At 33.0% G+C, this 24,483-nt stretch overlaps 1 protein-coding gene across 1 annotated transcript in view; it reads left to right on the top strand.

Moving 5' to 3' along the window:
• Nucleotides 1-24,483, top strand: part of LOC124369166 (calcium/calmodulin-dependent protein kinase kinase 2) — a 191,778-nt gene that overhangs the window by 69,236 nt on the left and 98,059 nt on the right. The window contains exon 3 of the mRNA XM_046826961.1: nt 7,900-8,005. Within this exon, the coding sequence (XP_046682917.1) occupies nt 7,900-8,005 (106 nt within the window). The remainder of the gene's footprint in view (nt 1-7,899; nt 8,006-24,483) is intronic.

The raw sequence follows: 24,483 nt of genomic DNA on the forward strand, positions 1-24,483 counted from the left end.
AGCGCATCCAGGAACAGCCGCCGTTAGAATCCCCCACTAGACGTTCTAGCAGAAGATCGATATCTTATACGTGTTGTGAATATTGAGTTTAGCTCCAGTACACCTTCGTCCTGTTGCAGCGTCTGGAACCTACCGCTGTCACAGACTTGACTCCTGGAATCTGGAGTCATGTTCAAGAGATAAAAAAAAACCGCGACGAAGAAGTCCAAAACGAACCCTCTTTGACGTCAGAGAGATATCTACGAGATATCTCGTACACTACAAAATATAGTGCAATCTTGGTGAATATGTAACACTGCTACAGCCACTTAGCGATATTTAAGGTTCTTAGTTGGTATTCACGGTTTTTTGTTGGGTTTTTGAAATTTTGAAATAAAATACTTGTCACAGCTCGTTAATATACTTTTCTGGTCTGGAAAAAAGACAACTAGTTTTTGGTCATTAAACGGCAATAATTATTTCAATCACTGTGTGGGGAGTATTAATCATACCCAAAAATAAACGGATAAAATTACTATTCAGATCTTATGAAAGATATATGGAGGGATCGAAACGTTGTCTATTTATAAAAAATTCGTAATGGCGGGATGAACCGGATCGATGAATTTGAGGAAAGTGCCAACAATAAAGTTGGTAAATAACCTCGTTTGTTTGGATTTTCAATCTCGGGCATCACTTATATGCTAATATACTGAAGATATACTCTCAAATTCCATGTAATCCGACGCGATGGTTCTGTGACAGCCTAAATACTCCTTAAAGTAATAGACATAACTAGTTGTATCTATTATTTAAAAATATTTTATTTGTTGTTCTCCGGTATGTTTTTTTCTCCCTTGTGTTACATTTAATGAGTTGGTTTGTAGTCATATTTATTGAAGAGGTTCTTATTGTAACAAATTTATCAAGAGAATTTTTAACAAGATGACCCAAGGAAGATAAAAATAATGAAGCGCGCTAGAATAGAAGATAAGAATTGCAACAACAGGGGCGATGACGTCAAACACAGTTCAAGAGTTCACTGATAAGTGTCCTGTCTTATCGGCAGTAGCGCGCCATAACGCAAAGTTGCTGTGTTTTCTTGAGATTTCTTTCCACGCGATCGTATTACGGCTTTTGTATGATACGGCTTGAGTTTTATTTTACTGTAGCATGTGGCTGTAGTTCCTATTTGCACTTATTGTCATGTGTGAGAATTATTGCTATAAATCTCCAATATAATATATTATTCAGAACATCCACAAGCTTCTCTGGATTTCTTTAAATACCCCACGCTTCGCCAAAAACTTATAACATATCAAGGTGGCTTCAAAAGGAAAAGCTTTAAAATATTATTAATAATAATATTAGTACTGTAATATAAAACTATTCAAATTGGATGTTTATATGGCATGTATGTCAAACGTTTTGATGAAACTCTATCAGTGAGCATGAAACATACCACATAATGCATTATAGTCACACTAGAAGATTCAACTCGAAGTTTGATGACTCGTAGAGGATTCAGTTTTCATAGTTCATTACTACCTCTCCCATAAATTTTACACAGGAGGCGTTTTTGATAGTGGGTCATCATCAGAGATGCAGCTGGATTAATTACAGTCGAGTACAGTATCTAACTAATAATATTACGTACACTAATCTAAATTCAGGATAGTGCTTCGGGTATGATTCACGACGTTCTACGACACGAGTGAGTCCGCCTATCCTGGTGAGGTCACCGACAGAATAACTCACTTAGTTAAGATTGCTGGCTTTACTAGGCACTGTATTAGGGCAACGAATGTGTGTAGGTTGTTCGTGTGATGACGTGTATTGAAAGTACAGTGTCTAAATGGCTTGCACACTAGGTATTTCTCCTTAGTTAAAGCCCGTCTACCTTTTTTATGAACCATCGGGTAACGTATTTTTGCCAGATAATGATTTTTTTGTCACTAAATACAGATTTATAAGTACTCATTTTCAGCAATCTGGTCCCCATGTGATTTTACCGACGTCCCTTCATGTTTGTCTTTTTACTACAGAACAAATTTGGCTTCTACCGATGAAAAAGGTTTGGAGTCAGTATTTTACAACATAACCATAACAAAAATATTATCAGCATAAATTAAAATATAAATTAAATTGGAGTTGTTAACATGATAGTTTTTATGTAATATGATATGTAGGGTAACTCATTAATTGTTGTATCCGATATGATTACATCGTTGTTTAACTTTTAGGATCACTGTATGGTTTAGAAGTAATAAACGTTAGTGTAGTTAGTACTGTCACGTTCAAACTATGTTTAAAGATTCAAAACTAATTTCGTACTTTTGAAATAAAAGGAATGTTTATTTAAGTGAGTGCAAGAAGTATGAAGTGATGACAAAGTTCCACTCATAATAGAAATAGAAAAAGCAAAATATCCTCACCTAGTTGATATGTTTTAAAGTGTTGTTTAGTATTAAAATGTGGATTTCATTCACAGGCCAGGCAATTCGCAAAATGATAGTACAGGAATAAGTATCAAGGTCCAAGCCATTATTCAATTAACGTATAGGTCTATTTAATTGAAAATCAGTTCATTGTTTATGGCAGAAGAGATTAATGGACAGTCATAAAACATTATTATTATTATCTTATTATGTGCAGCAATTAATAATCACAATTAAAATTTAAATCATCATTGTCTCCATATGGTTTACTTCGTGAACAAACACTCACATTCGTCTTTCCGCCATTACTACACTTACAGCATCTTAGACAGAACCAACCCTGGCTAATCGCTTAAATAGATATCTTTCAGTTTTTGCAACAAACGGAGGACGGCTCTCAATAGAAGAGATGTTGCGGAAGGCTTTGTAAATCATTGCATGAAAAGATTTATCGAATACTGCAGTCCTGTGCTCTGAGACATTCGCAAAACGAACGAGTGAGAATGGTTGCTTCTTACATCTCCATAATGCAGTAGCCTCCTTCTCAACCGACCATAATAGACAGGTTGGAAACGTAAAAGTTGGTTACACTCCAAATTGTAAAAATCAACCTCAGAAAGATGAAATAACTATTGCAGTTATTCGATTGATCATATCAAAAATGTTATTTAATTTATTATATTTATAAAGAAATTCGGTATAACAAAACGTTGTTTACTCGCGCAAATTAGATGTCATTCACTGCCCCCATTACTACAAAAAGGCAGTAAAAACACTAACATGTATGAAAACAGAGAAATGAGTGGATTTTCAACAGTCTTCAATCATATCTTCTTGGAAAGAGGCTGTTAATCAGACGAGCGGTTTATAGGGTGCCTACCACATTCAGAATTCTAAATTCCTAGTTTGAAAATACAAATTGTAATTTAAAATGGGCTAGTTTTATAATTTTAATTTATTTTTTTCTTAAAATTTTAAAATATCTAATAAAAATAGTATGTAAACATAACTCAATTAATAGTTTTTGGTGACTTGAAGCTTCTCCAATCTCTCCAACTGATTCTGTTATTTACGTTGATCACGTAGTCATACTCATGGAAGTAGAAGTACGAGGAATAGAAGAACTGTATGAAGAAATTATCTGTCCGAGTTAGAATAATGTTTTTGGCCAAACTTTAATAAAAATATAATATACCAATACAAATCAAATCATGCCATTTATTTCCTAGTCTAATTTAATGTTAGTTTATTAATAGATTTTACATTAGTTAGAATAGAACAACTACTGATTCTTTACTTGTTTTTACCATGCATGAACTTAAACTTTATCTTTAAACACTTATCTACAGTACAATCCGAATTCAGATCGTATTACAATTTCAATCAATACATAACAACATGTATTCCTTCTGAGTTTAAAAATTTTTGAAATGAATCCCTTTTAGAAAGAATTTTATGGGACATTTTCCCTTCTTTCCCGCCTCTGACAGAGAGTTCCATCATTCCATAATACCAGCTCAAATATTAATGGACAATAACGTTGTACAATCATTGGGTTCATTAATGCTTATAACAACGATGATACGTAATTTGTTTCCTAACAATTATAATGATCTCAAGAAAAGAATTGTATTACCCCACAAAGCCAAGAAAAAGTTTCATTAGAAAATGTAAAACATTTTTCTTGAATAGAGCAGCTCGATATGCTCCTATTATAAAATCGTGCAGATCTTGGAGAGAATAGAGACACGGGAAGACTCGTTAACGAATTCTTAACGACATCGAACCAATTTTAATGAAATTAACATTCTAAAACCTTCTCTTATTCATCACTTTTGTACAGTAAGTCACTTTCATGATCATGTAATGTTTAGATGGTATTGATATTAGTTAAATTCATAAATTGGAGTGACAAATTATTGTTACTTTTATTTTTTAGCCGTTTAGTCTAACAATTTGCAATGTATAAGTAGAAAATTACTTTACTTCACATAACCACGAGTAGTTAAATGAGAACACGAGAACTGAAACATGTGGCAACCTTTCGATAAGGCAAGTAGAATATTTACGAAAGGGATCACTGGGTCAGCATAAAACGTATTCTTTATTATGTACGAGACGTCATAGAAGCTTTCGTATTTCAGAACACCAGTATTGCAGAATATGGCGTTTGGCTGTCAACTCGTTTCCCTGTATCAATGGCTCAAATTAATGATAACCACTCTTGTAATCAAGTACATGATTTAAGTAGGCACTCATTGGTCTTGAGTGATACTTAAACCGCAGCTACTAAAATATTGCTCTACCTCATATGTAGATATATAGGTTAGCTGTTGAGACATTTTCCCCTACTCTAAAACTTTTAATACGCATAGTATACAGGTAAGTTTATATTGGTCCACAAGGACCTAATCTTAAGAGCTTCTTGCTCTTAAATATAAACTATTTCGATGAGTCATCAGGCTGAAAAATGTCATTTGTTTTATCTACAGAACTGGCCATCCTACTGTATTATTTTTATGTTTTGCACAATAAAGAACCTTATTGAAACTATATGTCATGTCATCACTAATACAGATTTAAGTTTCTCTACGTTTTCTGTGCGACAATACAATACCAGGCATAAAAAGTAAGATTTTTTAAAGAGCATCCTCGTCCATTTTTGTCAAACTCTTGTATTTGAAAACTCAGTAGCTTTTGGTATATTTACAGAGCAAAAAAATAAATTAACGATCGTACTTTAATGGCAGGGATTAGAAGATGCCCATAAAGCATAAGATATTTTCTTTCCAAAACCAGCATTACGTCAGTTTCAATTTTAGATTATAAGAGACCTTAAATATACACCAAAAATTATTTACAAACCCTCCTCAGCAAACGTGAATATTCGCAAAAGATATATATAGCATAATATTAATAAACTTTTATCACTTTTATACTTTTATTTTACGTACAATGTACATTTCGGAATCATTGATTCCATCTTCAGGTACAAATAAGGTTAAGTTAAAATAAATAATTAAAATCAATTTGTCATGTGTTTTTTACTACCTTGGTGGCTAAATTTGTTGTATTTAATTTTATGTGAGATCATTCATTGTATATTGTTTAAAAGTCTATCGAATAATAAATTTTTTGTTAGAAAATCTTTGTCATTTAATAATATATTATGATTAATTTTGGCACTTTTGTAAATTTCAAAATGTTCTAAAGTGGATAATATGCGACTTTTTTTGCTTGTGTGTAAAATTTCAAGATTGTTTTCGATGTTAGTGTATGTATGGCCGGTGTTGTTTAAATGGTCTGCATATTTTGAATTTGATGATGTTTTCAATGCTTTTATGTGTTCATTAAATCTAATTTTGAATGATCGGCCGGTTTGTCCAATATAGTGGGATTGACAATCGTTGCAATTTAATTTGTATACTCCACTATTGTTGAATTTTGAATTTTGATTTTGGTTTGTTGAATTGCTTTTGTTTTTGATTAAAAGTCCAAGGTTGTTCGATGTTTTGAATGCCAATTGATATCCTTGTTTATAAAATGATTTGTTAATTTTGTGGCAATGTTTACCAAGGTAGTCTGATTGAATGTATTTGATATTTCTTTCTTCTTTCTTCTTATTTTCTTTCTTTTTGTAATTCTTCAATAATATATCAATCTTGCTTGGTTTATATCCATTATTTTGGGCTATGTATTTAATAATGTTTAATTCTTTATAAAAATCTTCATTTGTCATTGGAATTTTGTGTAATCTGTCGATCATTGATTTGAATGCAGCCATTTTTTGGTGATATGGGTGATTCGATGAGGAAGGAATAACTAAATCTGTGTATGTCGGTTTTCTGTAAATTTTGAAATTGTGTTTTTTGTTGATCTTGGTTATAGTTAAATCAAGGTAGTTTATTGCATTATTTTCTTCAATTTCACTGGTAAAATTTAGATTATGATGGATTTGGTTTAAGTAGTTTTTGAATATGTCTATTTGTCTTTCATTTCCTTTGAATAGACATATTATATCATCAACGTATCTGTAATAATAAATTATCTGTGTTAGATGTTTGTTTTTATCGCTTAGTATGAATTTGTCTTCTATGTTGTCAAGGAATATATCAGCCAATAATCCGGATAGTGGTGATCCCATTGGTAATCCTTCATGTTGTATGTAGTAATTGTTGTTAAATGTAAAGTAATTTTGTCTTAGAGTTACTTTTGTGAGTTCAAGTATTTCTTCAATTTCTTGTGTATTTAGAATGTTCTGTTCTGTTAAATTATTTTTAATTATAAGCATTGTTTCTTGGATTGGAACATTTGTGTATAAATTTGTTATATCGAAGGATACAAACTTACTATTGTTTGGTATATCTATATAATTAATTTTGTTTACTAGGTCAATGCTGTTTTTCAGTCTTATGTCAGTTTTAAATTTGTAATGTTCTTTAATTTTGCTGTCCAAGTATTTTGCTAAATTATAAGAAGGAGCATTTTGAAAATTTACTAATGGTCTTATTGGGTAGTTTTCTTTGTGAATTTTTGGCAAACCTTTGAGGATTGGTGCAGAAGGTTTCATCATTTTTAATTCCTGTTTTTTGTTATTCGGAAAAATATGATTAATTTTGTTTATGCATTTCTTGATATCTTTTTGAAAGGATTCTGTAGGATCATTATTTAGTTTTGTAATATTGTTATTAGAAATAAAGTTGTCTATTTTATCTGTATAATCAGTTTTGTTTAAAATTACAATTGAGTTACCTTTGTCAGCTTTACATATAATCAAATTATATGGATATATATAGCATTTTTTTGTCGTTGTTGTATATAATACTGATAAGTACCAAAATACTTTTGCAATTCAGTATTGTTGTTAGGTCAGGATTAATGCTCAAAGAAACAATTGTTTTTTTTTATTTCTTCAGATAAGCTGGTATTTTAGTGCTGTATTAATAAGGCCTCCAAATACCCAGTCCACATTTATAAAATATCACTGTTTATCATTATTAAAAAAACATTCCGCTTGGGAATCATTTATTTATAATTCGTTCGGCCTACTTAAAGAATTTGTCAGTTTATTTCAATACAAATATGAATAATGATAGATTAAATTCACTTAGAGATATGATACACAGCAATGTGGTTACCGAGTTATCTCAAGTACAATCAAGGTAATTAGACAAAATAATGTAGTTGGATGAACTTTAATAAGTTTTCATTGAACCAATTAATTACAATAATTATGTTTCATTCCAGTTAAATGTTCTTTAGAGAGAACTTTTTCTAAAATATTGTGTGTGTGTGTGTGGGGGGGGGGGCGCACGCAGAGCTAAATAAATGAAAGTTTTTGAGAGAAAATTTAATAGGGGTGATTAAAAATTTTATATGAATAAATGAGCAAATCTAAAGTGTGGCTGTCTTTAGTAAATTTATAACATGGTGCAGTTATGTATCATAACCTCCTTGTTCATGCTGTTCTTGTATGTTACAGCGGCAGCTACTTGTGGGTGGGTTGGCAACACTACCGCCTCCACGGTGATTTCCTCAGCACCATGCCGCAGGGGTGGCCGCCATCCCAAAATTGGTGATATTCCAAAGTAAGTAAAATACGCTTTTACATCGTATTATGAACAGTATGCTATAAATTATCTCATCTCGACGAATGGTGTAAAATTAAGCTAACATAAAAATCCAATAAATTAACTCCTAGAACCAAGCGTGTTGGTTACATGTCCTCTTAAGCCACAGGTCATGTTCGACTTATTCGCGATGCAAATGCTATATATGTTTGCACCAAAAAAAAGCAGAGAATAAGATTTGAGAATAGACTACATATAATAGAAGTACATTGATATGTAAACAATAATTGTTGTTTATACTCTTAGTTGATTAAGGGCCAATATACAAAAATCGTGGGATTAAAGAAGATTTGAACATTGATCACGTTTACTTAAAAATTTGTTTAATATACTAAGTTGTATCAATTACAACGTTTAACTAATTCAAAACAGCAAAATAAACACGCGAAGAGAAAGAAACTTACAGGTTAGGTCGGGCAGACAGAAGTCATCATTCATAAAATATCCCGCATGTAGCAGCACAGGCTGATCGCACTTGTGCACAGGCTTTCTAACGCGATGAAAAATATTATATACTGATTTTGTTTTCACGTTACGTATTAACGATTTTACTGTCGTACTTTTAATATTGGAAGAATAAATGTAGTTTTTATCTAATATTTAATGAGGGAATGCCATAAAATAAAACCACAGCATTTTACAGGATACAAGTAAATAAATACACTATGTATTTACTGGTGTCGAACGCTCCACTTTCCCCTTCCTATAATTGCAATCTTTTAGTTGGAGGTCGTCAAAATTTCAGACAGAAAAATGGAGTCGTAGGTTCAAAATTCCTCCTTTATATGCCCTTCTTTGACGTTAGATTACATTTTCCATTCATCGTATCTCACCAACGTCACCTGAATGAAGTGCCTTGATATTCAGGTCTGCTGTTGATTGTAAGGAGCTAGTAGTACAAACTCTCTGCGGTTGGCACACAGGTTAGTTTACTTGTGAACAGTAGGAAAGGAATCCTTGATCATCATTTGTCTGTGATGGATGTGGAGTAATAGATGTTGCTGTTTTCACTCCTGAATACCTGTATAAAATAGAAGAAATTCAAATCCTAGAAACTTTGTGCTCTGTATTTGTAAAATTAAAATAACAAACTTCCAAAACTCTGCTTTTCTTTTAAATCTTACACCTGATAGACAATATTTCTCATTCGAACACCTTACTCATGCACTTTAGACAGCCCTGTGCTGTTTTGGTTGATTTATTTATTAATAAACTGATATGCTTTGTATACTTTTTATCAATTTGAATAGGCAACTTGTATCATGTAAATTGTCTCTTTGTAAAGTATCTATGACTATAACTATTCCCGCATTGCCTTTCCTATCTGTAATATTACACATTGTCGTATACTAATATAAAAAGTAACTAGAATAAAATATAGTTCTTAATCCACTAAATCCAATTTACCATGCATTAAGGGAGTGAGGTCTGAAATACGGTGTTCTCTGAACTAATAATTCATTTTGTGAAATCTTTGATACAGTCTTTTTTGAGTAATACTATTAACGTCTTTCATGTAACTAATACTCTTATTTCCGTATTGAAGAGCATTTAAAACGTAAAAATGTAAAAGTTATTTGTGTGCCTGATGTTTAGTTTGTGACGTAAGTGATCTATTTAAAATACTAGTTTGATCCCTAGGGGATATTATTCAATCCACACCTTACACGAATAAAGTCCTACGTGTTAATTTGTGCCCCCAAACGTGTAATTATTGTGATTCATTAATGTGTCGAATAAAAATGTTCTGCCTAATTACAAACGGTTACTCATTATTTGATTTAATTTCTAATGTATTATATCGCTGCTATAGAAGTGTGCATCCCAGAATTGTGTGGGGAATAGTGCATCTTTGAAAGGTTCTCGAATTGAAAAGTGAAATTTATATGAATACCTCTGTTTGTTGAATACAATTCACTTGAAGTAATATTAAAAAGCAAGATAATTGGAAGAGACCATTTCAATATATTTCTTCAACCAATTTATTTTATTATTTTAAATAAGAATTATATTTTTTTTTAACAATGCTCTGAATAAATAAATATAGTTTTGATTTAATGTGAATAAATATCTGAAGAATTTTAAAAATAAGGTATTTCTATATTTTATGTTATATGAAATAAATATAATCACAATTACAAATATGATGCCTAAAACGTTTATAATATCTACAGCATAAAAAAATAATATAAAACGTAAATAATTGTTTACAGCAGAGTAAAACGTTTCTAAAGTCACATTTTACTATATTACCATCACTTTTTTACGCACATATAACTCGGTGCCTAATGTATATCCGTTTGTAGCAAGGTTAATCGTACACGAAGACCCAATCTTTGGACAGTTGCAGCACTAAACTGCGAATTATTTGTTCAGGATTGTGCACCACTGCGTGAACCTTCGGCAAAACTAGGTGTGACTTTGAGAATCATTACATTTTCTGGGATATTTTAGAGCCTAGTGGACGAAAATAAAAATTTGATTTCTTTTTTAAGAATGTTCCCGGGAGTAGAATGAGCGCTGGATGTGTCAGCAGCCCTTGCAGGAGACCACATTAAAAGATTAAACTAGCGTGCAAAACTCAAAAAGCCTCCACATATCTTACAAAACTGCCAGAGTGTAATATACACGTACAAAAAGTAGGCTTGTTGACGCCTACACATGTAGAACCGGAGCGGAGCGCCAAGACAAGCAACGGTTATAGTTGTCACATGAGCTGACCAGCGGGTCAGACGATCGGTGACCAGCGCCAGCGCCCAGTCTGATCGCGGTGTCGGTAACATGTAAGCAGTGGGATCAGGTATCGTGCACAGTTCACACCAACCTATCTGCGGTTTCCTACACGTCTCGCTTCATGTCTCTTCCACACTCTCTGCGGTAGATCGGTCCATCCAGCATTTGGAATAACACTGTTCTGTACGTTCCCATGCAAACAGTTCATTGACCACAGTAATCTTTGAAGTCCAACACTTCAGAGTTACTCGTTATATTTTCAGTGAAAAATCTATTTCTTTGTTTACAGAAGTAATGAATCAAGTAACGGTCTGTAGAAGTACTCGATTCGTATAGTTTTCACTATTATGTGGCAATTTTAGACGTCTGATAAAAACGGTTTGATTTATTAAGTTAAATTTAGACTTCCCTCACTGTTAACCTCCTATTTTTTAAACTGTTTTATAGCTCTATTTATAGACAATTCAAACATTGGTATTCTCAGAGAGTTTAGTCCTAACATGTTGGCTGATAAATAAAATCATGACTAGAGTTCTAGGAAGTGGCCATAACTTTAGTGGCGGAATAAAATAGCCACTATAGCTGCTGGTGCCGCTGAACACGGGTGAATTAAACAAGGATCTGTGATGTCATATTGCTAATGCTATCATAAATTTCTTATTTTATGTTACTAACCCACATTTCTGTTTACGATGCTGTTAATTAAAACATTATTTATGTACCTGTATGTCCGGTTTCAGTAGTTTTGTTTTGTAAATACATTTTAAAATAGGATTTTTTATTTCTTTATAAACCCATAATGCTGCATTGGCTGTAGTAAACATGAAGCTAAGATTAAATTATAGCAGAAAGTGTTTTATAAGAAACACACTTACACTTATACTAAAGTACGCACTATCTACTAAATTAGATCTCAGTACATCCAATATATGTACTTGAAGCAGCACTTCTGTGAAATTATTGTTTCTAATGGAAACAATAATTAAATAGTGTGGGTAATGGAAACGTTTCTTTTTGAAAATTAGAATCTCACTTTTGTTCTATTTATTTAACTATCAACAGCAATGTCATTACATTAAACAAACTTAGTAATAATATTGTAATTAACAAGTAATACTAAATTAGTATTGAGCACTACTAGAAATCATGACTTAAATAACAACGTAGCGTGCTTAGACCTACGTAAATGAATCAACGATAATACAGATTTGATCAAAAACAACAAGTAAACTATAGAGAAATCAACAAATTAATACATTTAACAATCTGCATATGCTACCAAAGAAAAAACATCACACGTACAAGATTCTATCGGTATGATGTCAACAATATACTTAATTCATTTAAATAGATAATAATTTACAATAATACTTAAATATTGACAATAATAACTTGACAGTCAACACTAATAGTTTCAAAAACTTAAATAACAGTAATAAAATGCAAGCACTACAACAACATAAATAGACACAAGACTTTACAATTAACAAATAGGTGCATGGTTTAGTAACAAAAAATGGGTAAATACTGCATCTGGGTTAGAATATACTTGGGTGGGAGATGAGAACAGCGGATAACAGAATGTTCTATCCGATAAAATCTCACTTACAATTCATCTTGATGACAATATTGATGTCCATGACACAAGCAATCCCAAAACAAAGCGGTTTGCGGACATACGAGTACCTATTGGATCTTTTGATCTTGATCGTTCAGTGAACTCGCAAACGATTGGCTTCCACAACAAAAACGCCAATTGACCACCAATACGTGTGATGTGGCATCTGCGGCCAATACAGAAGTTACCGATCAGTGTTGCCAGTAACGGCAAATTAATTCTTCAAAGAACATGTTAAATGGTCACGCTACAATGCCGAAGAAGAACGCAATGTACGCAATGTTCTAAGTTCTATCACTTGCTCGTTAAATATTGCCTGTGCTTGCAGCCCAATTCTGAGCAACCTCAACCAGAAAATAAACTATACCGGGTGTTTCAAAAGTCCATCCTTCCATCTGTCTCCTTTATGATATATAATAGCATCGTCTGAGGACGTTTTTGATGGGTTTAAAAACTAAACCCCCCCCCCCTTCTTTAAATAGCGGGAGGAAGAGAGTAGCTCAAAAGTTTTAAATGAGAGGATCCATTGAGTATTACCTCAATTTAAAGGTTTCAATGAGATACTATGCAAAATCACCAAGCAAACCAATTTCTGAGTAATATATCTAAAATGGGTACTCATCACAAATAATCTTTGGTAGACTTAGGTTATTTATTAGACAATCTATAATTTTTAATCCTTTTGCAACCAGCAATTCATTTTTAGGTTACACGTATCAATTGTTTAGTAGCTCTTTTCATGTTTTATGAATACACTGAACACATAGCCATGGTAAATATAACAAATACAATATAGGAATTATTCTGGTTGCGTACAATGTTTTTTAAATCAATGTATTAGTAATATAAGTATTATTGTCTTCATATAGATTCACCAAAACAATCTATAAAAAATATCAATTCTAAAATCTAACTTTTGATTGATAACGAATACGGTGAATACATATTTTATCTTTGTCCCATACGATCAAACAACTAAAACGATCATCCGACCGTTGTAAACATATCAAACGGGGCTGATCTTTATGCCAATACTGGAATTGCTGGATGGGTATGAACGGTACCCGTACTGTTGCAAATAGTTCAGATTTGTAGACCCACTCCACCCCCACACATACCCGCCTACGACGACAGACCACACTGATTAGCTCTAAGCCAAGACTACTATAGATTGCAAATAAAATACCTACTTAGCCTAATCAGAAGGGTTAAGCATGTGCGATCTGGACTGCTTCAGGTAATGTACTTAACAAAGCATTTAGTTTACTACTTATAAGTGGTTCTCGGCTTAGAACCCATATTTTATGTAAATCTGATGCTAGTAAACCTGTGACTAAAACCAGAACCGGTTACTGTGTAAGGGATAATTCACATTTAGCGTTGGTGAGAGTATTTTAGTTTAGCGACATTAAAAATACGGGAAGCGTTCACTTGCTGATTTCATTATAATAGTTTATTTTTACATGAATTGTACACAATAACACAAATAAACTAATAAATGATAAATTTTATTTTTAAATGTATTCAATACTTAAAATACAAGGTTTAATATTAAATATTCTTATTTTCAATATATTTTTCACTAACCAATACCTAACTTGCAGTTTATAAAATACTGGTTTTATCAGTTCGGATCGAACCCATAGTCCATGATTTAAACCATAGTACATTGAGGTGATTACTTCAATGCTCTCTACTAATTGACACTGCTCATGAAAATCTCTCTTTTCCATGATTATACTTATAGTGATATTTTTATATCGTATTCAACCTAGATATAAATAAGTATAAAAATGTTATTAAACATCGTCTAGAGCACGAGAGACATTAACAGGCAAAAGTTCAAGTTTACTATCTTTGTGTCTCTCAAAATATCACACAGATTAAACAGCGAAAAAGTATGTTATAACTTAGCTCATCCACGATTTTTTTATATAGCTTTTATATTTTTTTGTATGAAACTTATTTTAAATGCAAGATTTAGTTGTCCGTTTGATATTAAAATGGTTGGTTTAACCCTCCTTCAAGACGAAAACACCTGCGACACCTCTGTAGTGTGTGTTGTTTTACTTAGGACAAGGTGAGGAAACCCATTATTGCAATCAGTCCTTAAAGGATCTGGCTTCCTGGTGACAGGATATTCAGGATGAGTAAGTTTGGCGTAGGGGTCGCCGTCTGTTAAGATCCCACAAAGACGGTTCACGGTCCCTTTCTCAGTCATGCCATTTTGGAAGAAGGGGAGCAGCTCTGTGCCTACCTCTTCCAGTCAAAGGAGGCAGGGGAGACAATACTCCCTAGTGTTAGGCTTTAAAAAACCTTTGACATTAAGGAAGCACCACCCCACCCCTCCAACAGCCATCCTCCACACATACGGACCAGGGGTTTTGGCCACAATATCGTCATTTGTGGTTATTGATATGTTGCCCCTGCATCAGTTGGGCGCCCAAGTTTAAGTAACACTTCGGTTTTACTGTTTCCACTACAGGTTCAACAAGAAAGTATAAACCAGCTAGAAGTAAACTCTCGTTGTGTGAGTGTGTGCTTGTGCTTATGTGTGCAACATGATGCCGATAACATGTATTGTGAAACTCTGTACAGTGCATGTGTTGCTCAAGTGCCCGTGACCCTGACACCAATTCATGCAAATGTTGGCCTGGTAAGGCTTCCCGATGACTCCCTCTTGGAATTTCAAGCTTCCGGTCTTGGTGCGACGAGACGCGTTGTGTTGCTGGAGGGGAGTTTCTTACTCAATACTATAACTAATCTCATAGCACTGTAGAGAGAGTCTGACTACTTCTATGCGCATTGACTTCCACGTATATTACAGTGACTTTCAATGGCGTAAGGAGTTATAGACATTTTCAATGACAATCGTTAACCGCTGCGGTGTCTAGAGCCATACTTCATCTAAGGTACCGGCAATGGGTTGCAGGGTGGAGATTTTCCCATTTTTTCACAATTAACCTGAAATGTAGTATTTGGTAAGTATTTAATTAATGTATACGCATTACGGGATATATTAACGATACGATAGGATGGATACGGATAGCTATTTCTGATTTTTTGGGGCTGCTTTGATGAGAAGTAAAGGTGCCTACCCAAATAAGAGGCCATTTTGAATTCTGTTACATTTAATTCATGGAAAAACATTCTTATAATTAATTTTTGAATGAAAGAACTGCACTTTTTAAAACAGCATTTAATATGTGTAGCTTTAAGGTATCCAGGACTATTCAATTACTTTATACATCTACAGTGTGTTCCAAATTTTATGCACACTTAAGGGATCTTGGAAACTATAAGAGATACAGATTACACTGACAAAGGTGTGCGTAGTAACAAGAACAAAAAATCAAAAGGGTTAAGTTATTGGTTAAGTTATTAATAATAAGTTATTATTATTGGTTGCGTCATTCACTCGCTGAGCTCAAAAACTGTTTTTCATCAACATTTTCAAACTGTCATAGCTCTCTTATTAGTAACTATATTGGAACGTTTTTCACATAAAATCTGTATGAATTTTCTCCTAGGTTTTAAACATTGTAATGAACAATTCTTAAAGACTAGCAAACTGGACGTGTAGACTTCAAGTCAGTATTCTTTTAATGCAATGATCCATTTGTTACTGTTGTACTGATGTGTAGAATAGGATATATTTTATCCTATTGAGTTTCGTCAAATAATTAATAAAAATCCACTTTTTGTTTGGTTGTTCGAAGGTATTTTAATACTATTCAGATGGTTGGTAATCCTGACTGATATTTCACTGCACATATTGTTGGGATCAGCTATTTAGTTTAAAAAATATTATATGACAAGGTCAGTCTAAATATTATTGTTTCTGAGATTTGTTGTGACTGATTAGCACAACAGGATATTAGTTTTTAAAAAGTATAATATTTTATAGTCTTATAAAAAAGATAATAATAATCAATAAAATAGTTAAACAACCTAATTAAATTTGTAACGCTACTTATGTTGCTTTAACTGAATGTCCGCTGATCCGCACGTTCACAAGACTTACCTATTTGATTTTTTTTTTTATTTTTTATTCCCTAACAAAGTCTAACGTGCAAAGCTATACGCATTGTTGAAATATTTGCATGTGCATGATGCAGAGAAGGGACAATATTGAAAACGTTTTGTAAATTAAAAGCTATTTACATGTACATACCTGTTAAATAAAACAATTAAGTTATTTATTATATTATTTTTAGTTAGATAAACTAAGTTGCGTTAAAAAATTAATTAGGCTTAAGTATTGTTATATGATGGTTTTTATTTATTTTATAAGATTATAAAGCATGATATAACTTGAAACTAACATGCTAATCAGCCACAAAAATATCAGTAACAGTCTACTTTGGACTGACCTTGTCATATAACTTTGGTTTCACTAAACAGCTGATTTTAACACTGTGTGCAGTGAAATATCAGTCAGGTTTCCCAATCATCTAAATAGTATAGCACAATTCCCTTTAAACTACAATACAAAAAACTTGATTTTATGAATTATGTAACAAAACCCACAAGGAAAGCATAGGATAATATATAGTACAATATAAATATTGTATTTTTTCAATGTAAAAAAACGGTCGTTTATAGGTAATAATAAGAAAGCTGTGTGTTTTGAGCGCAGATAGTGAACGACGCAACCAATAATTAACGTAACTATACGAGTATTTGTTGATCTTGTTATTGCGCACAACTATATCTATTTAATCTTTGCTGTATCTCTTATAGTTTCCAAGACCCTTCAGTGTGTATCAAATTTGGAACACTCGGTATATATTCTTCAGGAAGAAAATAAGTAGATTAGTGTCAGCCAATATTTTGATACTTGCCATGTTTGCTAGCAAAACTAAAACGGAAGAAAATTAACGATAGGTGTTTTGTTTTGTTTTTTTTTTTTTTTTTTTTTTTTTTTTTTTTTTTGCATATTGTAATAAAAGAATAATAGTTGGCCACACAAACCGTTACTTAATAAATTTAATATGCCAATTAAATCACGAATAACGAAAATAAAATACATTATATATTAATGGAACCTTCTTTTGACGAGAGACCCAAGTAATTATATAAGAATTACGACTTCATATAATTACTCGTAGTTCAGAAAACTCGGTGAATCGTTTTTTGCTGTGGTACTACACAAAGCATTTGCACCCACAAAGAAGTTGTCTGATAAAGAGATGTCAGAATCTCAACGTTAATTTATAAAGCATTTGGAGATGTAGGAAGGCTAGATGTTACTGGTGAAAAGATTAAGTGGGTAATAAAAACATCTAGTTCGGTGACCCCATTCTGCCGTGTTGCGTAATGGTAGAGATACACAAATTTCCATCTTTATCCATCGCTCCCGCGCGCCAATTAGTAAAGATGACTGCGGTATTCATTGAGATAAAAGAGGCCAACTAATTACTGCCGGGCGCCAAGTCGTTTCACACTCTTGAAATGTTTAATTCAATTGTAACCAAGAGAAGCAGAAATTACATGACTATAATGTTCGAAAGATCTGTTTAATACATTTATTTGTACAGAACTTATAAATAGATGCAAATGATTATTAGATGAATGGCGTTTATGTTTTCAGTTGGTATTATTTCAAAATACTAACGAAATGCTAAGATCAAAGGATATTGTAGAATAAAATGTGTGTTATTATACAACCTGTTTTTGTAATAAGGCAATTGCCAATTATTTGTAATTTACAAAAATGCTAAGATACTATTCATCAAGGTTTAAATCCAGCCACAAAACGATTAATCCTATCTGAAATATTAAAGAACATTTGAGTTGAGTAGCGTATTACTATATACATGTCTGAAAGTATAATTTATCTCTAAATAGTCCACTTACGTACGTTATCTATACATTTTGTTGTACGTTGAAGTAGTATGAGTAGCCTGGGAATTTGCACTCTTATACCGACAGTATTTTAACTAATTTAATTAACTACACGGTGGAGAATTAACAAAATATGACATTTTAAATTCGCGTGTTCCTGCTTTGTAATGACGGGATGATTAAAGGATTACGGGACAAGGGTGTTCGAGTTTCTCTGGAATATTTCTTCTGTAGAGCTCCCCGTGAAAAGGTGCGATGTCCAATTTAACTGCTTTATTCCGTAAGCTGTACATTAATTAAAACCGGCTTTGATGGCTTCTCAGCGTCGTAATGAAGTCTCTCTTGTGATTGTAGATGCTCTCATGGATTAAATTGTGCAATTGGTTTTCGGATAGAATATATTCTTATGTTTTAAAGAAACTACTCGTCACCGCCCTTTAAGATACTATTTTTGGAGAATGGAATACAATACCAAGTGGAATTTCGATCTCAAACGCTACACTACAAATTTACATGTATATGTATGTCATAAAACTGCATCTATGAGTAACATTATATTACATATTTTATCAAAGCTTTATTCAGGCACAAACTGAGTCGGTCTCTATCCCTTTCATATGACGGAAATGAATGTCATGAAAGTGATTAAGAAAGCTCAAGTAGTGACACCACACTTGTCAACCCTCTTGTTATGCGAAGTTTAAAACCAATTGACACACTTGCAGTATTATTTCTTGTAACTGATTTTATGATAATATCTGCTGAGTTAATTTTACTGACAATCGAACAGATTTAACTTATTTTTCATCATTTGATACCATTATAAATTACTGTTACTTTCTCATATTCAAATATATTTTTCAGCTCTATTTCGTAAGACAGGTTATAAGGTCCATTACCGTAGTAAAGGTCCAATCACCTGTCCATTGTCTTTGGCCATGGCAACGTATCCTGGAATGAGAACGTTAAAGAGTATTTATGCAATGGTGACTGCTGAAGTTAATCTGAGATATCAAGTACTAAACTATATCCTGATCAAGTAACACGGCAACTACCCAATATGTTAAAAACGCGCTCTTTTTTAAGAAAATAAAACAACACATTTTTTGGCTGGCTGGTAAATATTTCAAGCATTACCTTGTAATCGAAACTATTAATTGAAAAAATAATTCTTTCGCCTTTCCCCAACGCGGGCCCCGTATCTCCTAATAGGACGGTTTTGGCTCGCAGAAGCCCAATTTATGCCATTTGCTTTGGAACACAGATTATGAGTTTCAGTTAAGTTAACATACCCTGACAATTTATTGATGGAGATGTAATAAAAAATACAGCCTTCTAATGTTTTTGGAATTATCTCAGAATGGAGTCTCTGGAGCGCTCGAGTGACTAATAACTTAGCGTTCCATTGTTGCTCAACTTTATGGCCAGTGCTGCCTAAACTATAGGCTATTTTATAAACTGTTAGGTAGATGTATATTACTCTTTACTAATTACTTTCGGTTATTTTTCGCCATAACCATTGTTAAAATTCACGCTAAAGCTATTTCTTGAAGTAATATTTCCGTTCATACGGAAAAGGCCATTTGGGCTGGAAAGGTTTCACAGTAATTGTTATTTTATTTTAAGAACATTTTCACAAGTGTCCACCAAGTAATGGTGGAAGGTTAAGTGCTATTGAACAGTCCTAACGTTCGAGAAGAGCTTTAATCTAGCGGAAATGGGCAGAGCACTAGCCACCCAATTGCTTTAACTGTGCCGTATAGAAACTCAGAGTTCTTTTACAATTATATGAAAAGTTCTTAGAGTAAAACACGTTTTAATTTACACAAATATATAAAATATTTATTATTGTTTTGAAACTATCACAGATCGGTCAGAACATGCGGTGCGTAACCCTTTGTACGCTTCATTGGCTTGGGTCCTTATTTCGTTGAAGTTGATGCTGTTACTGTAAACTGGTTACGTTCCCAAGAGGCACTATATCATTTTTTTAATAGATCCCAAGATTGTTTTGGAGCCAGAAACCTGAAATCTCGCCTCCCTGTATCCAGCCACTTAATGCCAACTGTGACGCAGTATTAGGCACTTCCTCAAAGAGTATTTCTGATTGTGTTTTTCGAAAACGCCTTATTCCCACGGATTTGTTTTGTATAGAGGTGAGTTGAATCACCACTTAAAACAAACAACAAATTCATTATTGATTGTTGATTGTTTTTGCAGATACTGTATAAACAAGTAAAACTCCGAACAACGCTATTATCCCTGCAACAAATTGTTTATGCACACTTAAATTTACAATATAAACAGCAGTTATTTACCATTTGACTTACACTTGGCATACTATTGTTAAATTATTCTTATAGGTTATATCATTTATAATGCTGCAGTGATGTTTCTTGGCATTTCTCATACTTTTAAGCTTTTAGGGTATATTTAAAATGTTTATGGGAAATAGCAGACTATTTATATTTTAGTAAAAGAAGTAGTGTTATTTATTATAAGTGTAATCAAAAGTAGCATGCAGGTTGATTGAAAAGTAAGTTGCACCCACCAATCTGGAAATATCGGAGAACTTAGAAGAGTAGGTAGAACCGCGTTTAAAACACACAATACTCTTAGACAAAAAAATGGCACATAAAATTTAAAAAACTGTGTTTTCAGTATACAATAGGGAATACATAGGCGAGACAAAAATACTACTAAACGTAAGTATAAAAGAACACGAAGAAAACGTGAGAAAGAGGCTAACAGAAAAGTATAAACTTGCACATCATTGTTGGTCCGAACACCGTCGTATGAAATGGGATCAAGCCAATATTGATCGCGGCTTCATATGTTGAATTGGCAAACCATCAGTCGAAATTAGGCGCTATGATTTCCAATTCTGAAAAATGAACTACCAAGGAAACCTAAAATATCAAACAGTTTAGAGATTTGTAATAAACCAATGCGGAATCACAGTGAGGCTTTAAGAAGTTCATCTAGAATGAACCAATAAAAAATCCTCGCTCTCTCTGTATGCAGCCATTTTGTTTATGTAATGACGATTGCCATTTACTATTGACCTCTAGTCAGTTTTAGGTGGTTGGTCGGCGAGTGCAGACCTATTTTGACCTGTATGCTGTATTTCAGTTTTAATAGTCTAGTGTTTTGTTATTAAGTGCATGTTTTATAGTTAGCGGAGTTGGCACACAACATGGTGGTTGTGATACCTTACTTATGCGTGTCACAATGCTCTGGTATGATTCGTTTATCTTAAACTATATTAGAGTTATTATTAACTAACCCATTATTCACCTGAGGGTGAGATCAGATTGCAGATCTCGAAACGTAGTGTTACTGATTTTTTTTTTATAACTGCATGATGGCAAATGCCCGGAAAATATTGTTTTCTTCACATTTCTTCCATCATCAAAAACATCTATTTGCGGCACTCATTCTGAGTATGAGGATCTACGTCTAGAAGGAGAGTTTTCAAATTTTTAGCCCCAGGGAGTTGAAGGTTTGGAACTAAAAGTTTCGAAACCATATAAGGAGATGAAATGTATTTTTGTTAACATTCAACACGAAAAAATTACACATTGACAAGTTAAATCACCTAAATGTTTGGTACCAAAGCAGCAATTGCATTTATTTATTTTAACCAAACAAGTAGTTAAATTAAGAGATAACTTTTCGTTTCGTTTTTGATTCTTCTTCAATATATTTCTGTTCGTTCTCTAAATTTACTCATCGATGGACCTAGTTTTGAACTGAACGCCACTGATTTTAGATGGCTCTCGTGAGTTTAGGCCACTCAATACTTATCTCCCACTTCAAAAATTTGGGGATTTACCGATTTAACGTAGTTCTAAAAATTTTGGCATAATGCGGAGATATCTCATATTCCTGTAAAATACTGAATTTCCTTTAAAAATTTAATTTCCATCTATCGTTACAGCTGTTTTTATTAATTTGTTAAATGTGTTTTAAACGCTGTGTGTGTTGTGTATGGCCTTCCTGGTACCAGTGAGGTTCTTTTGTGGCCAATACATACTACTGTTATATCGATTAAATTGTCCGCAATGTTGAAATGAGTCTTCGATTATATTAAAGTTATTATTAAAACGGTTAAAAAGAAGAAGCTGCCTTAATTCGAGCCTGAACTGCGATATCACAAAATTACAATCTTTTATCGGAATCATCTTCTCGCAATTCTTGTACTAGTGTGAGTTTTATAAGGAGAGAACTTGGGATAGAACACATAGATAGTTAAGTGGTAGTCACGATTATACCTAAGTTGACTATTACTGGTTGCTAGAATATTCTGTTAAAATGCTTGTTTCAGCTGCTTTACCTGCGTCGACTGTTTCTAGGCTTAAAGTACGCTGCCTTAAAGTAATAAAAAAGGAGCATTCAACAAAGAAACCATAATATTCATTGAGGAAATAGCAGTTATCTGCACTAAGGCGAATAAAGTATTGGGACTAATTGCTCGTGCATCAAGGAATGCTTTTTCACCTGGTACCATCAAGTACGTGACACTTGTGCGCCCTATATTGGAATATGGGTCTGTGATCTGGGTACCTTATCAGATTGGACATTGCTGTTCACTTGATAATGTACGGAGACGCTTTCTTCGTTTGATGGGTGTTAGGAGTGGTCTTAATTATTTTGATGTCGACGTCCATGAAATTGCTAATCAGTATAGTATTAACTCCCTCTCTTCCAGAAGAGTTGCCTTGGATCTGATTTTCCTATTCAAGGTTGTTAATGGCTTACTTGACTGCCCCGAGCTCCTTCAGCTGATCGACATCCATATTCCACAGAGAACTCGCCTGATACAGACTTTTAGCAGACATCACCATGACACTGCGTATGCCTACCACAGCTCAGTCCCTCGTCTTATGCGCTTGGGAAATGCCTCTTAACTGGAGTTCTTTGGAATGTCCCTCCAGACCTTAAGGTCCTTAAGAGACCTACACCATAAGCCCTCTCGTTTGCGTATTGAGTCCAATCAAATTTACTAAGTCGTTACATTTATTTATTTATTTATTACAATAAACGGCAATACACCTTTTTACAATATTTTGTTTCTTGATGACTACCATTTGCTCTTTACATCAATAAATTCAACAAAATTACATCCACATCATAACTATAAATTAATCAGATCAACAAAACAGCTAAAACAATAACAAATTAACAGTAAACAACAAGAGCAACAATGATCAATTAAATATATAATATTCTTAGGGAAAACGTAAGTAGACTATGTATAAATGTAACAATAATAGAAGTAACAAGAATAATTTTATTATAACAGTAACATCTGGCTATGCAACAATAAACTAATCAAGCTCATGCAGTATAGTGGCTGCCGTCCTCTTAAATGATGACAGGGGCATCCCAAAAAAAATCCAGATCTGCAGAGACTGCATTTCCAATCCTCATCAATCTTGGAATAGCGCTGTGGTAAAGGTAGTTTGTCGAGAGATGACAACTACCACATTATATTATTGCTTATAGTGTTGTAAACCTTATACTCTATATTTTGTTATTGTTATTTGATTTGTTTACCTTATATAATCTATTAATGTATTTTATTATCACGAGCTTTATGTTATGTACGAGTACGCTGACATTGTTTCATTATCATTGTTAATGTTAGCTATTGCTATTATTGTTAATACTGTTATTTTTGTTATTATTTATACTCTTTTCCTCGTATTACCACTATTTATTGAATCATTGTTTTAGTTTAATAAAGTTTGCATATTGATTTTGGCTTATTTTTGCACATGTTGGTTGGCGTGCTTGCAACATGTTATTGTTTTGTTCCTTATTGATACTCTTGTTTTGTGTTTCTATAATTTATATTGTCATTTTAGTACTATCTGTGAAATGGTGTATTACCGTTGATAAATAAATCAAATAAAAAAGGGAAACAGTGTGAGATAGTATTGGGTTTTTTCAATTCCTTCTCTATAAAACCATAATTCATATTATAAATTATTCAAATATATTTATACACTTGCTTAGACTTCAATTATTGCTGTTAATTAAACAAAATATATGTGTACCTTCTAAATACTATCACCATAAGTTTGGGATAACCTGTCTCAGAGGTCCTATTATACAATTTTTGTCTCACCAATTGTATGTTAATCACACGATTGTAAGAGCTATCTAAACAATTTTAGTGAACAGAGAGATATGCCTATTGAATACATTATATAATTCAACACACTATAATACA

Source organism: Homalodisca vitripennis, chromosome X (genome assembly GCF_021130785.1).
Source record: "Homalodisca vitripennis isolate AUS2020 chromosome X, UT_GWSS_2.1, whole genome shotgun sequence".
Lineage (NCBI taxonomy): Eukaryota > Metazoa > Arthropoda > Insecta > Hemiptera > Cicadellidae > Homalodisca > Homalodisca vitripennis.